The sequence below is a fragment of the Octopus sinensis genome, linkage group LG29, assembly GCF_006345805.1.
Source record: "Octopus sinensis linkage group LG29, ASM634580v1, whole genome shotgun sequence".
NCBI lineage: Eukaryota > Metazoa > Mollusca > Cephalopoda > Octopoda > Octopodidae > Octopus > Octopus sinensis.
Genome location: NC_043025.1, coordinates 12047597 through 12068526, shown reverse-complemented (window position 1 = coordinate 12068526; position 20930 = coordinate 12047597). Strand labels below are relative to the sequence as shown.

Below are 20930 nucleotides of genomic sequence, written 5' to 3'. Positions count from 1 at the left end.
GGGACAAACACAGACACACAAACACACACACGCATATATATACATATATACGACGGGCTTCTTTCAGTTTCCGTCTACCAAATCCACTCACAAGGCTTGGGTCGGCCTGAGGCTATAATAGAAGACACTTGCCCAAGGTGCCACGCAGTGGGACTGAACCCGGAACCATGTGGTTGGTAAACAAGCTACTTACCACACAGCCACTCCTGCGCCTATATGTATGTATACATTTATATATATATATATATAGCGTAGGAGTGGCTGTGTGGTAAGTAGCTTGTTTACCAACCACATGGTTCCGGGTTCAGTCCCACTGCGTGGCACCTTGGACAAGTGCTTGGGCAAGTGTCTTTTACTCTGGCCTCGGGCCGACCAAAGCCTTGTGAGTGGATTTGGTAGACAGAAACTGAAAGAAGCCCGTCATATATATGTGTATATATCTCTGTGTGTGTTTGTGTATCTGCGTTTGTCCCACCAACATCGCTTGATAACCGATGTTGGTGTGTTTACGTCCCCGTAAGTTAGCAGCTCGGCAAAACAGACCGATAGAATAAGTACTAGGCTTACAAAGAATAAGTCCTGGGGTCAACTGGCTCGACTAAAGGCGGTGCTCCAGCATGGCCACAGTCAAATGACTGAAACAAGCAAAAGAAAAACACACACACTATCAAGATCAGAGACAGAACACCCCGGTCAAGGTCACATGTACTTTTAACAACTGTTTCAAGGTCGCATACACTAGACCACCATTACTAACAGTAACACGAAACGGATCTTTTCGGTTTGACCGGCAGTTTTTTTTCTAGCGGTGTCATATGAAATTGTCACCCATAATTATGACCCTAGTATCGATCTATTGCATTTCAATCTGTTTTAGGGTTAGCGGTGGGGGAAGGGTATCTTTTTATCTTCACAAATGTAAATAAACTCAATCTGTTTCTTAAACGAGGGACATATTCATAGGGCACAGAATGTTTTTTATCTCAACAGACGTCATTGATTGGTTGAAATTGCAGAAATTGAAGAAAAAAAAAACAACAAATATCTTACAAACCATAGAATTTTCTCAATAAAGCCAAGAGAAAAAGATGTTTTATACACACATTCTACCAGTATATGAAGTTTAAAAGTGTTTAGTTACGTGGAAATTATTTTAAAAACTGCCGTTGAAACCGAAAAGATCCAAACGAGGGACATATTCATACGGCACAGAATGTTCTTTACCTCAATAGACGTCACTGATTGGTTGAAATTGCAAAAATTGAAGAAAAAAAAAACAACAAATATCTTACAAACCATAGAATTTTCTCAATAAAGCCAAGAGAAAAAGATGTTTTATAAACACATTCTACCAGTATACGAAGTTTAAAAGTGTTTAGTTACGTGGAAATTATTTTTAAAAACTGCCTGTCAAACCGAAAAGATCCAAACGAGGGACATATTCATATGGCACAGAATGTTCTTAACCTCAATAGACGTCATTGATTGGTTGAAATTGCAGAAATTGAAGAAAAAAAACAACCATAGAATTTTCTCAATAAAAGATTCCACGAAACTTACCTCCAGTATCCGAGTGGTCCTTATCCGAATTATTAGGGTTGGTAACCAGCTGATTTGAGGACTTCAACATGTTGATAAACAGAGCTGCCTTGCGTTTCCGTTCGGCCTGCAATTGTTTCTCTTTAGTGGCCTGAGATAGTTTCTCTCGGGCAGCTAAAGCCAGCCGGTCTTTCAATTTTTCTTCCGCTGCAAATGATTAACGAAGCAATTAGTATTAATATAGTGTTCGTTGCATTGAGCATTAATTACTGCATTAACCCTTTCGTTACTGTATTTATTTTGAGATGCTCTGGGTTTCTTTCAATTACTTTAAATATAACAAAGAACTTAGTAAATTAACTGCCTGACTGGCCCCCATGCCGGTGGCACGTAAAAAGCACCCGCTACACTCTCGGAGTGGTTGGCGTTAGGAAGGGCATCCAGCTGTAGAAACACTGCCAGATCAGACTGGAGCCTGGTGCAGCCTCCTGGCTTCCCAGACCCCGGTCGAACTGTCCAACCCATGCTAGCACAGAAAACGGACGTTAAACGATGATGATGATATTTATATATATATATATATATATATATATAGGCGCAGGAGTGGCTGTGTGGTAAGTAGCTTGCTAACCAACCACATGGTTGCGGGTTCAGTCCCACTGCGTGGCATCTTGGGCAAGTGTCTGCTATAGCCCGGGGCCAACCAATGCCTTGTGAGTGGACTTGGTAGACGGAAACTGAAAGAAGCCTGTCATATATATGTATATATATATATATATGTGTGTGTGTTTGTGTGTCTGTGTTTGTTCCCCTAGCATTGCTTGACAACCGATGCTGGTGTGTTTACGTCCCCCGTTACTTAGCGGTTCGGCAAAAGAGAACCGATAGAATAAGTACTGGGCTTACAAAGAATAAGTCCCGGGGTCGATTTGATCGACTGAAGGCGGTGCTCCAGCATGGCCGCAGTCAAATGACTGAAACAAGTAAAAGAGTAAAAGAGTATATAATGTTCATATGGCCTGTGATCTAATCCCTACCATCTGGTTCTCAGTGCCCTTTGCAGGGCTCTAGCAAGGAGAGGAACAGCCCCCTGCTATTGTCTCCTTTGCCCAACAAATAAATCCCAGAGGCTGTGAAAACCAATTCAACGGGATATTTCCTGTCCGCTCTCCTTACTAAGAAATACAAACAAAATAATATGAGGAATACTCACCCATTTTCCTACTCATGCTGTCATGGTTGGATTCCCGTCTTTCCACTTTCTCCTCTGCCACCATTTTGGCCTCCACCTTCTTCAACTGGTTTTCTACCATCTCCACGATGGGGCTGCTGGGCTGGGTCGGCTTCAACTCATCTGATGGAGAAGAGGGAAGAAAGGAGAGCATATGGATAGGGGTGGATAAGTGTGTGGTGGGGATAGAAGAAGGGAGAAGAGAAGAGAAAAGAAGGGAGAGTATATGGATAGAAGGGAGAAGAGGGAAGAAAGGAGAGCATATGGATAGGGGTGGACAACAGTGTGTGATGGGGATAGAAGGGAGAAGGAAAGAGGGAAGAAGGGAGAGCATATGGATAGAAGTGAGATGAAGGGAGAAGGAAGGAGAAAAGGAGAAAGGGAGAAGAAAAATGGGAAGAAGGGAGAGTATATGGATAGGGGTGGATAATAGTGTGTGGTGAGGATAGAAGGAGAAGACAAGAGGGAAAGAAGGGAGAGTATATGGATAGGGGTGGACAACAGTGTGTGGTGAGGATAGAAGAAGGGAGAAGAGAAGAGGGAAGAAGGGAGAGCATATGGATAGGGGTGGATAACAGTGTTTGGTGAGGATAGAAGAAGGGATTGAGAAGACCCACCAAGCCAAGTGAAATCATAGATGTGGTTGATGCTGGTGACACATAACTGGTACCTGTGTCGGTGGCACATCAAATGCACCCGTTACACTCTTGGAGTGGTTGGCGCCAGGAAGGGCATCCGGCAGTAGAAACCAGGCCAAATCAGATTGGAACCTATTGCAGGCTTCCAGCTTACCAATTTCAGTCAAACCTATTTCTTTACTACCCACAAGGGGCTAAACACAGAGGGGACAAACAAGGACAGACAAACGGATTAAGTCGATTATATCGACCCCAGTGCGTAACTGGTACTTACTTAATCGACCCCGAAAGGATGAAAGGCAAAGTCGACCTCGGCGGAATTTGAACTCAGAACGTAACGGCAGACAAAATACCTATTTCTTTACTACCCACAAGGGGCTAAACACAGAGGGGACAAACAAGGACAGACAAAAGGATTAAGTCGATTATATCGACCCCAGTGCGTAACTGGTACTTACTTAATCGACCCCGAAAGGATGAAAGGCAAAGTTGACCTCGGCGGAATTTGAACTCAGAACGTAACAGCAGACAAAATACCTATTTCTTTACTACCCACAAGGGGCTAAACAAGGACAGACAAAAGGATTAAGTCGATTATATCGACCCCAGTGCGTAACTGGTACTTACTTAATCGACCCCGAAAGGATGAAAGGCAAAGTCGACCTCGGCGGAATTTGAACTCAGAACGTAGCGACAGACGAAATACGGCTACGCATTTCGCCCGGTGTGCTAACGTTTCCGCCAGCTCACCTACCAATTTCAGTCCGACCCATGCCAGCATGGAAAGCAGACACTAAATGATGATGATGATGGTGACTATTATGTCACAGCTTCGAGATTTTGAAGATGTGATTGCTTATTAATAGAATGACATCATTGTAGGGTAGGTATGAGAGGCTGGATCTGGCTAATTTAAGCCTAAGACAAGTAGAGTATTTAGACCGGACAAAAAACTGAGAGAGGGAAAAAAACTACCTCGCTTGGCAACAGGTGGGGGTTGGCGTCAGGAAGGGCATCCGACTGTAGAAAACTTGCCACACACATAGCGCTGCGCATATATGCATACATTTTGTAGGCGCGGGCATGGCTGTGTGGTTAGGGAGCTTGCTTCCCAACTACATGGTTTCGGGTTCAGTCCCACTGCGTGGCACTTTGAGTAGGTATCTTCCGCTATAGCCCCGAGCCGACAGAAGCTTTGCGATTGAATTCGGTAGGTGGAAGTTACTGCCGTGTGTGTATGTGTGCGTATAGCTGCTCAGTGCCTCTCCGAAAGAGAGAGGGGAATATATATATATATATATATATAAATATAACAATTTAGGAATGGCCTAAACAGGCCATTCGTCCACCAGAAAGAGCAGCCAGAACTCCAACCGCCAAGTAGTGCAATTCGGAAATTTTCACCTTATTTCCGAATTGCACTACTTGGCGGTTGGAGTTCTGGCTGCTCTTTCTGGTGGACGAATGGCCTGTTTAGGCCATTCCTAAATTGTTATATTTATATATATTTAGTCTTTGACTATTTTCTCTTTTCCACTAGGCCGCTGGTAGCGATAAATTTTTACTGAATTTTTTGCTACCCTATATATATATATATATATATATATATATATATATACACACAGCTACATGGTTTTGGGTTCAGTCCCACTGCGTAGCACTTTGGTAGGTGTCTTCCGCTATAGCCCCGAGCCGACCGGAGCTTTGTGATTGAATTCGGTAGGTGGGAGTTACTGCCGTGTGTGTATGGGTGCGTATAGCTGCTCAGTGCCTCTCCGAAAGAGAGAGAGAGAGGGATGGGCCCATTTAAATGCTAAGGGGTTAAACAAGGACCTCACTTACCCACTTCGCTTCCTTCTTCACTGCTCTCATAGCTGAACACGGGTCGCTTCTCAAATGACACACTCTCCTGTTCCTTTGTCTTGGGCTTTATTGAGAAACTAACCCCTTTATTTTGGAAGGCCTTCTGCTCTTCGGATTTGGATTTCTCTTGCTCAAATTCCTGTTTCAGAAAACAACAGAAGCTGGTCAGACTGGTGCATGCACACAGGTGTGTATGTGTATATGTATGTATGTATGTCCATATGTGTGTGTGTGTGTGTGTGTGTGAATATATATATATATATATCACCGTGATCACGCTATCAGATGTTGCTACACATCGCTGGTCACAATGCGCTTCGCATTGTTTTTAGCCTTAGATGACGCCACCCCGAAGGTGTGTGTGTGTATACATGTATGTGCATATGTGTGAATATATATATATATATCATCGTGATCACGCTATCAGATGTTGCTACACATCGCTGGTCACAATGCGCTTCGCATTGTTTTAGCCTTAGATGACGCCACCCCGAAGGTGTGTGTGTGTATGTATACATGTATGTGCATATGTGTGTGTGTGTATAGTTTGTATAAATAAGGATAAGGTCGTTAATGTAAAAATAAAATAACGATTTTATCAAGTGGTCAGCATGGAAAAAAAGAACCTTCAAAGGTAATAATTATTAAAATTCTCAGCTGAAATTAGCATGATACAGTATGTGACAGAGTTACATCTCTGAATTACAGGTTCAATCGATGTGAGAGGCTTCCATTCACGAGTCCTGTATTGGCCAGAGACCATAGAGAAAATGATATTTGCTCGAGGTACCACAGCAGGATTGAACCAGAAGCCTTGTAACTGCAAAGTGAGTTCTAAACCATTCCCTGAGAATCACGTTAACAGTACATGTGTTTGTGGAATACTCTGCCATTTTTATTGGTAGCTAGTTGAGTTGATCAAATATCTGAAAACTTATGGGCAGAAATTCTGGCGAAGATCCATTATTATTAATACTAGGTCCTTATCTGTTGTATCACTGCCCGAAAAACTATTTCTTAATCATGCACGTACACTGTGATATAGTGAAAGTCTTGTTAGATACTATGGTGGCAACACTACCTGTTTGTCTATCTTTCACACACACACTCTCTCACTTTCTTTCTCTGATGATGGTGATTTCGAATTTTGGCACATGGCCTGCAAGTTTGGGAGGAGGGAGTAAGTCAATTACATCTATCCCTGAGCTCAACTGGTACCTATTTTGCTCGAGGTCAGTACATGTGTTTGTGGAATACTCTGCCATTTTTATTGGTAGCTAGTTGAGCTGATCAAATATCTGAAAACTTATGGGCAGAAATTCTGGCGAAGATCCATTATTATTTATACTAGGTCCTTATCTGTTGTATCACTGCCTGTAAAACTATTTCTTAATCATGCACATACGCTGTGATATAGTGAAAGTCTTGTTAGTTACTATGGTTGCAACACTACCTGTTTGTCTATCTTTCACACACACACACACACACACACACTCACTCTCTTTCTCTGATGATGGTGATTTCGAATTTTGGCACATGGCCTGCAAATTTGGGAGGAGGGAGTAAGTCGATTACATCTATCCCAGAGCTCAACTGGTACCACTAGGATTGAACCAGAAGCCTTGTAACTGCAAAGTGAGTTCTAAACCATTCCCTGGCCCCATACACATACTGTGGAGGCGCAATGGCCCAGTGGTTAGGGCAGCGGACTCGCGGTCGTAGGATCCCGGTTTCAATTCCCAGACTGGGCGTTGTGAGTGTTTATTGAGCGAAAACACCTAAAGCTCCACGAGGCTCCGGCAGGGGATGGTGGTGATCCCTGCTGTACTCTTTCACCACAACTTTCTCTCACTCTTACTTCCTGTTTCTGTTGTACCTTGTATTTCAAAGGGCCAGCCTTGTCACTCTCTGTGTCACGCTGAATATCCCCGAGAACTACGTTAAGGGTACATGTGTCTGTGGAGTGCTCAGCCACTTACACGTTATTTTCACGAGCAGGCTGTTCCGTTGATTCGGATCAACCGAACCCTCGTCGTCGTAACCGACGTAGTGCTTCCATCCATCCACACATACTGTAGGCTTTAACACAATTTCCATCAACCAAATATCCCTACCCCAAGGCCACTACAAGTGACAAGACCGTCTTGAAGTGCCATGCAATGGGACAAACCTAGGACTATATGAGCGCAGAACAAACTTTTTAGCCACATAGTATTTGAGGGTTGCACTACCGCCCATCCAGGGACCCCAATGAAAATAATTAACAAACCTTCATATGCAAGTTCTTTTTGAATTCGTAGTAAGGGAAGTGGAGGTGATCCTCCATCAGGAATTCAAATCGAGGGTCGCATTTGTTCTTCACCACTATTTCAAACTCAATACCATTCTTGGCGACGTAGAGGGCCATCTTGTCGATAACGGGTTGGACATCAGGCGGTGGGGGTATGATGTGGCCCTTTGGCGAACCATTTTCACTGAAACAAACAAAAAAAACAATAGCATCAGCAGAACAATTACTTATACACACCTCACTGTATACATTCTAGTGGAGGCGCAATGGCCCAGTGGTTAGGGCAGCGGACTCGCGGTCGTAGGATCGCGGTTTCGATTCCCAGACCGGGCGTTGTGAGTGTTTATTGAGCGAAAACACCTAAAAGCTCCACGAGGCTCTGGCAGGGATGGTGTTGATCCCTGCTGTACTCTTTCACCACAACTTTCTCTCACTCTTACTTCCTGTTTCTGTTGTACCTGTATTTCAAAGAGCCGGCCTTGTCACTCTCTGTGTCACGCTGAATATCCCCGAGAACTACGTTAAGGGTGCACGTGTCTGTGGAGTGCTCAGCCACTTACACGTTAATTTCACGAGCAGGCTGTTCCGTTGAGCGGATCAACCGGAACCCTCGTCGTCGTAACCGACAGAGTGCTTCCGTCCAATACATTCTACAATAGCGCTATACACAATATACACACTTTACTATCAGTATATGTGTTACAGTAGCCCGGATCTTTTCACTTTGACTGGCAGATTTTTAAAATAATTTCCACGTAACTAAACACTTTTAAACTTCGTATACTGGTAGAATGTGTCAAATAAAACATCTTTTTCTCTTGGCTTTCTTGAGAAAATTCTGTAGTTTGTAAGATATTTGTTGTTTAATTTCTCGTATTTCGGCAATTTCAACCAATCAATGACGACTGTTGAGGTGAAAAGATCCAGTAGCCCTAACTGGCATTCTGTCAGTTATGACAATGAGGGCTCCAGTTGATGTGATCGACAGAACAGCTTGCTCTTGAAATTAACATGCAAGTGGTTGAGTACCCCACAGACAAGCATACCCTTAACACATATATATTTACATGCACATTTCACATACAAACAATATATATATATATTATTTTTCTTAAAACTGTTTCAGTCATTTGACTACAGCCATACTGGAGCACCACCTTTAGTCGAACAAATCAGCCCCAGGACTTATTCTTTGTAAGTCTAGTATTTTATTCTATTGGTCTCTTTTACCGAACCACTAAGTTACAGGGACATAAACACATCAACATCAGTAGTCAAGCAATGGAAGGGGGACAAACAGACACACAAATATATATACACACATATTATATATATATACATACATATAGCATGGGTTGGACGGTTCAACTGGGGTCTGGGAAGCCTGAAGGCTGCATCAGGCCCAGTCTGATCTGGCAATGTTTCTATGGCTGGATGCCCTTTCTGATGCCAACCACTCCGTGAGTGTAGTGGGTGCTTTTTACGTGCCACCGACACAGGTGCCAGACGAGGCTGGCAAACGGCCACGAACGGATGGTGCTTTTTACATGCCGCCGGCACGAGGCCAGTCAGGGCAGCGCTGACGAAAGGCTTCTTTTAGTTTTCTTATTTCTATACTGCCCACAAGGGACTACATTGAGAGGGGACAAACGGATTAAGTCGATAATACTGACCCCAGTGCGTAACTGGTACTTATTTAATCGACCCCGAAAGGCTGAAAGGCAAAGTCGACCTCTGAACACAGTGGCGTTTGAAATACCACAAAGTATTTCGCCCAGCGTGCTAACATTTCTGCCATCTCGCCGCCTTTTTTTTTCAGTTTCTATCCACCAAATCTACTTACAAGGCTTTGGCCAGTCTGGAGTGATAGTAAAAGATGCCCAAATTGCCATGCAGTGGAACTGAACCCAAAAAGCCATGTTTTGGAAGCAAATCTCTTCACCACACAGCCATACCTGCAACCTATACAATATCCTTCGTGAAACTACAAAAGAGCCATTGCTACAGCTGGGCTGATCTAATAAATATATAAATAAAACTAAAACTACTTACCCATATACTGTACTTTCTGCCTGGTCGATGGTTTCAGCAGAAGGGCCAGATACGAGACTGGCATCAGTGCCCGGGGGCTCGGGTTGATTAGCAGGGGGTAGGGTAACCGGTTCCACTCCGGGTGGAGGTGGTACGTTGTTAGGGTAGATCGGTTCGGATAGGAATGGGGACACCGTTGGTTTCTGGTCAGAGGTCTCGGCATCTTTGGATTTACTACGGAGAAGAAGAAGAAAGAATTGAGACATACATACACAAAGAGCAAAGTAAATGGGCGGAGGACAGACAAACGGATTAAGTCGATTACATCGACCCCAGTGCGTAACTGGTACTTAATTTATTGACCCCCAAAAGGATGAAAAGCAAAGTCGACCTCGGTGGAATTTGAACTCAGAACGTAGCGGCAGACGAAACGCCTATATCTTTACTACCCACAAGGGGCTAAACACAGAAGGGACAAACAAGGACAGACAAAAGGATTAAGTCGATTATATTGACCCCCAAAAGGATGAAAGGCAAAGTCGACCTCGGCGGAATTTGAACAAAGAACGTAGCGGCAGACGAAATGGCTATTTCTTTACTACCCACAAGGGGCTAAACAAGGACAGACAAATGGATTAAGTCGATTATATCGACCCCAGTGCGTAACTGGTACTTAATTTATCGACCTCCAAAAGGATGAAAGGCAATGTCGACCACGGTGGAATTTGAACTCAGAACGTAACTGCAGATGAAATGCCTATTTCTTTATTACCCACAAGGGGCTAAACACAGAGGGGACAAACGGATTAAGTTGATTATATCGACTCCAGTGCGTAACTGGTACTTAATTTATTGACCCCCAAAAGGATGAAAGGCAAAGTCGACCTCGCCGGAATTTGAACTCAGAATACCTATTTCTTTACTACCCACACAAGGGGCTAAACAGAGGGGACAAACAAGGACAGACAAACGGATTAAGTCGGTTATATCAACCCCATGCGTAACTGGTACTCAATTTATCGACCCCCAAAAGGATGAAAGGCAAAGTCGACCTCGGCGGAATTTGAACCCAGAACGTAACGGCAGACGAAATACGGCTACACATTTCGCCCGGCGTGCTAACGATTCTGCCAGCTCGACAACTTTATATGGCTTACCTCTTCTTAGCGTTCTGATGTCGTGCCGTGGCTGCCTTCACGGATCGGACGAGATCCCCATAAGCAGTATTGTGCATGTCAACAGCAGGAAGTTTGATGGGTTTGCGGGCCTCGGCTTTGCCAGGTTTCACGCTCAACAGCGGATGGAGGTAACTGTGCTGGTCCTCTCCGCCATCTACAGGTCAAAACAGAAACAACATTAACCCTTTCGTTACTGTATTTATTTTGAGATGCTCTGTGTTTCTTTCAATTAATTTTAAATATAACAAAGAATTTAGTAAAATAACTTAGTTATCATTCAGCTAGTGTTAGGAACATAAATTGTGACTAAGGTTTGGTGGAAGATTTTAATTCAAAACTTATGAAAACAAGACATTTGTACTCAGAGCCAGAAGTGGTTTCAGCCAGGTTGGTATCAAAAGGGTTAAGAATTGATTCTCTATTATATATTTTAACCCTTCTGTTACCATATTTCTGTTGAGAGGCTCTGTGTTTCTTTCAATTAATTTAAATATAACAAAGAATTTAGTAAAATAACTTAGTTATCATTAAGCTAGTGTTAGGAACATAAATTGTGACTAAGGTTTGGTGGAAGATTTTAATTCAGAACTTATGGAAACAAGACATTTGTACTCAGAGCCAGAAGTGGTTTCAGCCAGGTTGGTATCAAAAGGGTTAAGAATTGTTTCTCTATTATATATCTTAACCCTTTTGTTACCATATTTCTTCTGTTATCATTCAGCTGGTGTTAGGAACATAAATTGTGACTAAGGTTTGGTGGAAGGTTTTAATCAAAAACTTATGAAAACAAGACATTTGTACTACAGAGCCAGAAGTGGTTTCAGCCAGGTTGGTATCAAAAGGGTTAAGAATTGTTTCTCTATTATATATCTTAACCCTTTTGTTACCATATTTCTTCTGTTATCATTCAGCTAGTGTTAGGAACATAAATTGTGACTAAGATTTGGTGGAAGATTTTAATCCAAAACTTATGAAAACAAGACATTTGTACTCAGAGCCAAAAGTGGTTTCAACCAGGTTGGTATCGAAAGGGTTAAGGATTGATTCTCTATTATATATTTTAACCCTTCTGTTACCATATTTCTGTTGAGATGCTCTGTGTTTCTTTCAATTACTTTAAATATAACAAAGAATTTAGTAAAATAACTTAGTTATCATTCAGCTAGTGTCAGAGACCATTAATTGTGACTAAGGTTTGGTGGAAGATTTTAATTCAGAACTTATGGAAACAAGACATTTGTACAAGACATAGGACAGCGGATAAAACAATGGTCTGAGGTAACATAACAACGGTGAGCACACACACACACACACACACACATCTAATTCATCATCATCATCGTTTAAAGTTTGGAAAGTAAAGAGTTCAAAGTCCTGTGAAAATGGGCAACATGAAATGAAGTGTCTTGCTCAAGAACACAATGCATTGCCAAGTCCAGGAATCGAAACCACAATCTTACGATCGTGAGCCCAACATCCTAACCATACAATTATCTGTTTCTTTTGCTGAACCGCTAAGTTACGGGGATGTAAACACACCAGAATTGGTTGTCAAGCGATGTTGGGGGGGGACAAATACAGACACACAAAACATACACACACATATATATATACGACAGGCTTCTTTCAGTTTCCGTCTACCAAATCCACTCAAAAGGCTTTGGTTGGCCTGAGGCTATACTCTCTTTACTCTTTTACTTGTTTCAGTCATTTGACTGTGGCGATGCTGGAGCACTGCCTTTAGTCAAACAAATCGACTCCAGGACTTATACCTATTTCTTTACTACCCACAAGGGGCTAAACACAGAGAGGAGACAAACAAGGACAGACAAACGGATTAAGTCGATTATATCGACCCCAGTGCATAACTGGTACTTAATTTATCGATCCCGAAAGGATGAAAGGCAAAGTTGACCTCGGCGGAATTTGAACTCAGAACGTAACAGCAGACGAAATACGGCTATGCATTTCGCCTGGCATGCTAACGTTTCTGCCAGCACGCCGCCTTAATTATCTGTCTGTCTGTCTCTCTGAGACAAACAGATGGAGAAAGAGAGAGAAACAGAGAGAAAGGAAGTTATATGGTCGTCAGCCAAATTAATTACTATGGTAACAAAAAAGACAAAGTGGACCCCGGCAACAGAATAAAATCTTACCTTCATCATCAGGAGCGTTTTCAATAATTGGCTTATATTTCCCAGACTTTATCATCTTTATGACGTGTTTATAATAGGGACAAAGACTATTGTCAATGTTAAGGAACTCAAAGAGGGGATTTGAGGATTGCTTTGTCTTCAGCATGATTTCCATTTGTCCCCCCTGCATCACTACAAAGTTGGCAGTTCTTTCGATAATGGCATTGATCTTGTTGCTCTCCGGCTGTAAATACACAGAAATAAAACAGGGGTTAGATTGGTGTTAATGTATACTAGTTGTTACCTGTAGCTACGCCACCAGGTAATGATCTAGTCAAGGTGAAATAAATCCTACAGCAGGGGCCTCCAACAATGAATCACACTGACTATCCGAACGTGGCCGATGCCAGTGCTGCTTTGACCGGCTTCTGTGCCAGTGGCACATGACCTGGTGTGCTTGAGGAGACCTATTGAGTCAAGTACATCAACATCGAAATAAATATCAAATGGAAATAGTAGTTGTGATACCTGTGCCAGTGGTACGTAAAAAGCACCATCCGAACGTGGCCAATACCAATGCCACCTTGAGTGGCTTCTGTGCCGGTGGCATGTAAAAAGCACCATCCAAACGTGGCCGATGCCAGCGCCGCCTTAACTGGCTTCTGTGCCGGTGGCACGTAAAAAGCACCATCCAAACGTGGCCGATGCCAGCGCCGCCTCGAGTGGCTTCTGTGCCGGTGGCATGCAAAAAGCACCAACCGATTGTGGCCGCTGCCAACCTCCCCTGGCACCTGTGCAGGTGGCACGTAAAAAGCACCCACTACACTCACGGAGTGGTTGGCGTTAGGAAGGGCATCCAGCTGTAGAAACACTGCCAGATCAGACTGGAGCCTGGTGCAGCCTCCAGGCTTCCCAGACCCCGGTCGAACCGTCCAACCTGTGCTGGCATGGAAAACGGACGTTAAACAATGATGATGATGAACAACGTGTGCTTTCAATTCCGTCTTTCACACGCTCTCTCTTTCTCTCACTCAATAACAACAACTTGACATTACAGTAAAAGCCTTTCTCTAAAGTCTGTGTTGCAATGTCTGTGTGTTCAAAGACATACAGAAAAACATACACACAAACTACCAAAAACATAACTATATGTATTATGTATATACATACATATAGATATTTCTTGAAGATTTTGTTGCGTTGTGTTGACAGACTTGCACTTAAAATTACCGCATTTTAAATCAAAACTTGCGAGTTACTATTGGCACAACACAGCCTATCTATCTACCTTTCACTCTCTCCCTCTCTTTTCTTAAAGTCTGTGTTGCACTGTCTGTGTGTTGAAAAACACACAAACACACAAACACATACAGACAAGCAAAACATTAACTATATATATATTATTTTATTTGTTTCAGTCATTTGACTGCGGCCATGCTGGAGCACCACCTTTAATCGAGCAAATCGACCCCGGGACTTATTCTTTTGTAAGCCCAGTACTTATTCTACCGGTCTCTTTCTGTCGAACCGCTAAGTGACAGGGACATAAACACACCAGCAATGCTAGGGGGACAAACACAAACACACAAACATACACACATAAATATATATATATATATACACATATATACGGCGGGCATCTTTCAGTTTCCGTCTACCAAATCCACTCACAAGGCTTTGGTCAGCCCGAGGCTATAGCAGAAGACACTTGCCCAAGGTGCCACGTAGTGGGACTGAACCCGGAACCATGTGGTTGGTAAACAAGCTACTTACCACACAGCCACTCCTACGCCTATATATATATATATATATAATTATAGAATTTTTGTATAAAGTATAACTGATAATAGTTCTTTTAACATACCAAACTATTTGGTAAAATTATTAATTGATTAATTAATTTTACCCTTTATTAATATTGATGTATATATATATATATATACACACACACACACACATATATGGTTATTTCCTTGAAGTCTGTGTTGTGTTGCGTTGACACCAGCATAGGTGAGGTCAGTTTTGACCAGGTTTTTACAGATGGATGCCTTTCCGAATGGTGACCAATTTTCAGTGTGGACTGGATGCTTTCTAAGTGGCACCTGCACTGTCAGGGTCACCAAGTAACTTGCAAAAGAAAAGAATCCTTTGAGGGGAGGGGGCATTTTTTTTTTCTCTCTTGCAAGTTACTTGGTGTCGCTGCCACATAAAAAGCACCCGGTACACTTTGTAAAGTGGTTGGCATTAGGAAGGGCATCCAGCCACAGGAAGCACCATCCGAACGTGGCCGATGCCAGCGCCGCCTTGAGTAGCTTCTGTGCCAGTGGCATGTAAAAAGTACCAACCGATCGTGGCCACTGCCAACCTCCCCTGGCACCTGTGCCGGTGGCACGTAAAAAGCACCATCCGAACATGGATTCTGTGCCGATGGCATGTAAAATGCACCAACCGATCGTGGGCGCTGCCAACCTCCCCTGGCACGTAAAAAGCACCATCCGAACGTTGCCGATGCCAGCGCCGCCTTGAGTGGCATGTAAAAAGCACCAACCGATCGTGGGCGCTGCCAACCTCCCCTGGCACCTGTGCCGGTGGCACGTAAAAAGTACCCACTACACTCATTCCGAAACAGACAATTGAAGCCCAGTCAAACATCCAACCCATGCCAGCATGGAAAACGGATATCAAATGATGATGATGAGGAAGAGGAAGAAGAGGGTAATACTCAATTCTAATTTATTGAACACTTACTATTGCAATATCCGGTGGTACTTGAAGTTCTTTTGGAGGCACAAACTTCTCAACTGCAGCTTCAAGAGCAGCTACAAGAATAACGTGAAAATAAATACAAACATTAAGACTTAATAATTAGTAATCTCTCTATATATAAACAGCAAAATGTCTGGGTGTGTGTGTGTGTGTCCTTTATACAAACCCACAATTTTTCAGTTAGAGGGTTTGCACTTTCTATGGTCATTGAAAACCGTCCAAGGGTGGTCGTACACATCTTTACATTTCCCCAGTTTCCCCGCAAACCCATTAAATATATATTTCCCCAGTCTCCCCGCAAAGCCATTAAAAAATCAATAGAAGTGACTTTTTTGTGGAATTTTCTATCCAAAACCCAATGAAAATGCCCGAAACTTGATACGCCAATTGAATGCCAGCTAGCTGTATGTGATTGGTCGGAGATTTGGACAGTACTCGCGTGTATGTGCGCACGCACGCAGCTGTATATGCATGCACTAGCATTATGACCCGGTGTTGCTAGTATAAAATAATATTTGTCTTTTGTTATGTTCCCATCCCAACATCATCTTAACATCCAAATTGTCTTTTGTTACATTTCATACCCCATCATCATCATCGTTTAACATCCGCTTTCCATGCTAGCATGGGTTGGACGATTTTGACTGAGGGCTGGCGAACCAGAAGGCTGCACCAGGCTCCAATCTTGATCTGGCAGTGTTTCTACAGCTGGATGCCCTTCCTAACGCCAACCACTCCGAGAGTGTAGTGGGTGCTTTTTACGTGCCACCGGCACGGGGGCCAGTTAGGTGGTACTAGCAACAGCCACGCTCAAATGGTGCTTTTTATGTGCCCCTGCACAGGAGCCAGTCCAGCGGCACTGGCAACGACCTCACTTGATCTAATTGATATTTGGATATTTTCAAATAATTTTATTTTTGGATGGTATATTAAGTTTACTTTTCTTTTTATGAAAACTGTCAAATTTAGGCCAAACACCCTGTATATACATAAGTATATACACACATTCTTTTATTTTTTTACCCGTTTCAGTCATTTGACTGCAGACATGCTGGAGTACCACCTTGAAGGGTTTCAGTGGAACAAATTGACCCTAGGGAAATTTCTTTTAAAGGGAAATTTCTTTGAAATAAATAATAAAAGCTGCTCACCGTTTAGTTCTTGATCTTCATCTTCTGGTACAGAAGAATCGGTAGGTTGTTCATAAAGAAATCCTACAGCATTGAAACCCTCCGACAAGGACTGGTAATAGCGCTTCCACTCTTCCTCTGGAAAAAAAACAATACAGAAGAGAGTGAAAATAAGATCACCATTATTATTTATGGGTTTTTCTTCTTCTTTCAAATTTGCTTCCATTTCTTGCCGAGTGTCTTCCCGACTCCTAGGGCAAAGAAACTCATAGTATACATTGGTAGGCCATTAAACTAAACTCACTAGTTCGTTCATTTTTTTTTTTTTGAAAGAAATAAAGTTAAATTAAAATACATGGGTAGTAATAGTTCTCACATCGACAATGCTCTTCTCAATACGTGTGATGTACCAGTTAAGACAATCTTTTGCATTTCTTGCAGGGATGGTAAGCCAGGGATCATTCTCATATAATTTTCGGTTCCCTTCTTGATCATTCCTACTGCTCCTACGATCACTGGTATTGTAACCACCTTGAGATGCCACATTTTCTCAATTTCAATGAGCAGGTCTTTATATTTTCTGAGCTTGTCAAATTCTTTTGCTATTATTATTATTATTACTACTACTACTACTACTGTTGTTGTTGTTGTTGTTATTATTATTATTATTATTATTATTAGAGCAGTGGGCTGGCAGAATCATTAGCACACTGGGCAAAAACACTTTGAGGTATTTCACCTGCCACTATGTTCTGAGTTAAAATTCTGTTGAGGTCAGCTTTGCCTTTCGTCCTTTCGGGGTCGATAAAATAAGTACCAGTTAAACACTGGGGTTGGTGTAACCGACTAATCCCCTCCCCCTAATTTTGTGCCTTTGGTAGAAAGGAGGAGGAGGTTCATCATCATCATCATCATTATCGCCATCGTCGTCACCATCATTGCCATCGTCACCATCACCATCATCATCCAAGGTAGAATCATTTAGCAGCATCATTATTGTGCTGCTCAAAATGCTCTTATATGCTGAGCTCAAATGCTACCGAAATTTACAAAGTAATACCTATTTCTTTACTACCCACAAGGGGCTAAACACAGAGAGGACAGACAAACGGATTAAGTAGATTACATCGACCCCAGTGCGTAACTGGTACTTAATTTATCGACCCCGAAAGGATGAAAGGCAAAGTTCTGAGTTCAAATTCCACCGAGGTCGACTTTGCCTTTCATCCTTTCAGGGATTGATAAATTAAGTACCAGTTACGCAATGGGGTCGATGTAATCGACTTAATCCGTTTGTCTGTCCTCCGCCCATTTACTTTGCTCTTTGTGTATGTATGTATGTATCTCAATTCTTTCTTCTTCTCCACAGTAAATCCAAAGATGCTAAATTTGATGCCGCAATGAAGTGTTAGTCTGAAAGAATAAGGGAATTTCCTGTTTCTCTGTTATTCTGAACTCATTAGCATTCAGGTTATTCTGTCTAATGTAACGTTTATTTATTCTCATTATTTCAAATTACCAAAGTGGTGAGCTGGCGGAATCGTTAACACACTGGATGAAAATTTACCATAATTTTTTTCCCCATTTTTAACCCCTTACCCAACAATTATTTTGAATGGTGATTTCGAGGTATATTTCAAACCTTATTTATTATGAATTTTAATTCAATAATATTGATTTTAAATTACCGCTTTGGGCAGTACCTCATCCTCATCTTCAGTTTCTTCACTTGAATAAAACTCTTCTGACGAACTTTCACTCTCATCAGATGTATCCAACCCTCCAAGAGAAGCTTCATAATCGCTATCATCATCAGAGCTCGACATGGTGGGGTTATAATATAAAGGTATAAAAAAAACAACGTAAAAACAAAGTGAATACTTCTATTCATAAAATGTGCCTTCCAACCCTTCGACTGTCTCCAGGTGACTAAATCATACTCGGTCTTCAATGCCTTACTCAAGCGAAAGGTGGCAGAAATCGTCACTGCCAGACGTATAAAGTGAGCGAATATACTCGTATATGTCAAAAAAGAGTTTATAATAGACGAAGAACTCGTTTGCTGTCGATTTTGGCGAGTCTATCTTTTGACGAGTTAACTCACCAGTGATAGAAAAAAAACGATTTCGGTCAAAACGCATATATTCGTTTCTGCCGGGTAAGGGGTTAATGCATTTTTTGGCTATAACTCTCTAAAAGATCTATCAAAGATTACAGGAAAACTTCAATACTCACCCTCGTACAGCGCTTGTTCCTGCATGTCGGTGTGTAGTTCCAAATAGCGTTCCTTGTCACAAAGGGCCTCGATGTGCTTTTCTTCGTCAGACATGACGCAGCTGCTATTGCAGCTAGAGGCATCGTACGGCGCCAAGTCATAGAGATGACCTCGCCCATCATACCTAACGACGAAGAAGGAAAACAACGCAGTCAGAGACGGATCTTGGATGCTAGCACAATACACGTCACAAAAATAAAAACCATATAAAATAAAGCATTAATACAATATCATCAGAGTAATGGATTATATAAGGAATCCTTATCAGAAATATTATTATTATTATTATTGTTGTTGTTATTATTATAACATTTATCATCAATGGCATTCATAAGTTTTGCAAAAAAAAAAAATAATAATAATAATGATAATAAATAAGTATCTTAATAGCAAAACCAAATTATATCTAACGATGGAATTTAAAAATGAATTAGAAAATTAAAATTAATTAACTACAGCATTAGTAAATTAATATAAAAATAGATTTAGAAAAAAAGGGGGAAAAAAAGAGAAAAAAACGTATATATTCTTTAAATATAAAATTGAAGTTGTGTGTGTGAGACTCTGTCTCCTCCGATTTAGATTCCTAACTACTCCCACATTTTGCGGTGCAGTGTAACCAAAACCGGGTATCTTATAGTCGTGATTCATATTGAGCCCTTCTGGGTATTAGCGCGCGTCTACGATGGGTCTACGATTTAAAAAAAAATTTACCATCATTTTTTTCCACTTTCAATGCATTTTTTTCGCTATTATATAAGGGAAGTAACTCTCTAAAAATATCTACGATGAGTTAACGATTTCTAAAGAAATTTAAGATCATCTTTTTCCATTTTAATGCATTTTTTCGCTATTATATAAGGGAAGTAACTCTCTAAAAATGTCTATGATGAGTCAACAATTTAAAAAAAAAATTACTATCATTTTTTCCATTTTAATGCATTTTTTCGCTATTATATAAGGAAAGTAACTCTCTAAAAATGTCTACGATGAGTCAACGATTAAAAAAAAAATTTACCATTTTTAATGCATTTTTTTGCTATTTTTTGGCTATAACTCTCTAAAAATGCCTATATAGTTATTTCCCTTACAAACCCGAGCAACGCCGGGCGATACTGCTAGTCTATGATATTTGATAGGTAGTGAGTTGGCAAGGGTTGAGATGTAAATGTCTCGTGTTATTTCCATCTGGGTCCTAGAGTTCAAATCCTGCCAAGGTCAAAATGGTTTCTTTCGTCCTTTCACGCTCAGTTTAATAAATCTTTGTCCTGCACTGGGGTTTGCGTTCCTTCTTTATCTTCCTTCTCTGTCGCTTTTTTCTCTGGAAGAAATCATCCATGTTCTTCACACCTACGACGGGGAGACATCCTCTCCCCCAGATTCAAAATGCCCAAGAAGACAAAACACTCCTTCAACTCCATCAAGAGTCAAGGGACCAAGGAAGGCGGTAAAGACCTAGGACCCCAGAAAATATCTCACAAACCTGGTTGTTTGCTTCTTAAATAGTTGGATATAATTTTTGCTTTTATCTATCTAATTGCATACAGTTATGAGGAGATTTGGCTGCTGTTTCTAGGAGACTTCCCTAAATGCCCCACGAATGGGCCATATAGAAGTTAGTATTAATAGTTACAATTATTGTTTAGCTCCATACTGTTCCTGACTGAACAGGACTGATCAAAGACACTCCAACCATGAACATCCCTCTGTGGATACATACAAGCACATTGCTTAATGTGACTCTTTTTCAAAAAACTAGAGCATTATTTTGGAGAAGACTTGTCTACTATTTCTAGCAGGTCACAAACAAGCTACAGTGTCAATACTCGACTCCAGGCCAGAACTGGCCTCGGT

General features: G+C 41.6%; 1 protein-coding gene across 2 annotated transcripts in view; it reads right to left on the bottom strand.

Annotated features, from left to right (window-relative positions):
- The window catches only part of LOC115226135 (splicing factor, suppressor of white-apricot homolog), a 42926-nt gene that overhangs the window by 9783 nt on the left and 12213 nt on the right, over positions 1–20930 (bottom strand). For both annotated transcript variants that reach the window (XM_029797124.2, XM_029797125.2), the window contains exons 2-11: positions 19037–19200; positions 16823–16939; positions 15654–15724; positions 12927–13149; positions 10750–10924; positions 9614–9826; positions 7541–7745; positions 5251–5410; positions 2753–2893; positions 1561–1746 (exon numbers count right to left, since the gene is read on the bottom strand). In XM_029797124.2, the coding sequence (XP_029652984.1) occupies positions 1561–1746; positions 2753–2893; positions 5251–5410; positions 7541–7745; positions 9614–9826; positions 10750–10924; positions 12927–13149; positions 15654–15724; positions 16823–16939; positions 19037–19200 (1655 nt within the window). The remainder of the gene's footprint in view (positions 1–1560; positions 1747–2752; positions 2894–5250; positions 5411–7540; positions 7746–9613; positions 9827–10749; positions 10925–12926; positions 13150–15653; positions 15725–16822; positions 16940–19036; positions 19201–20930) is intronic.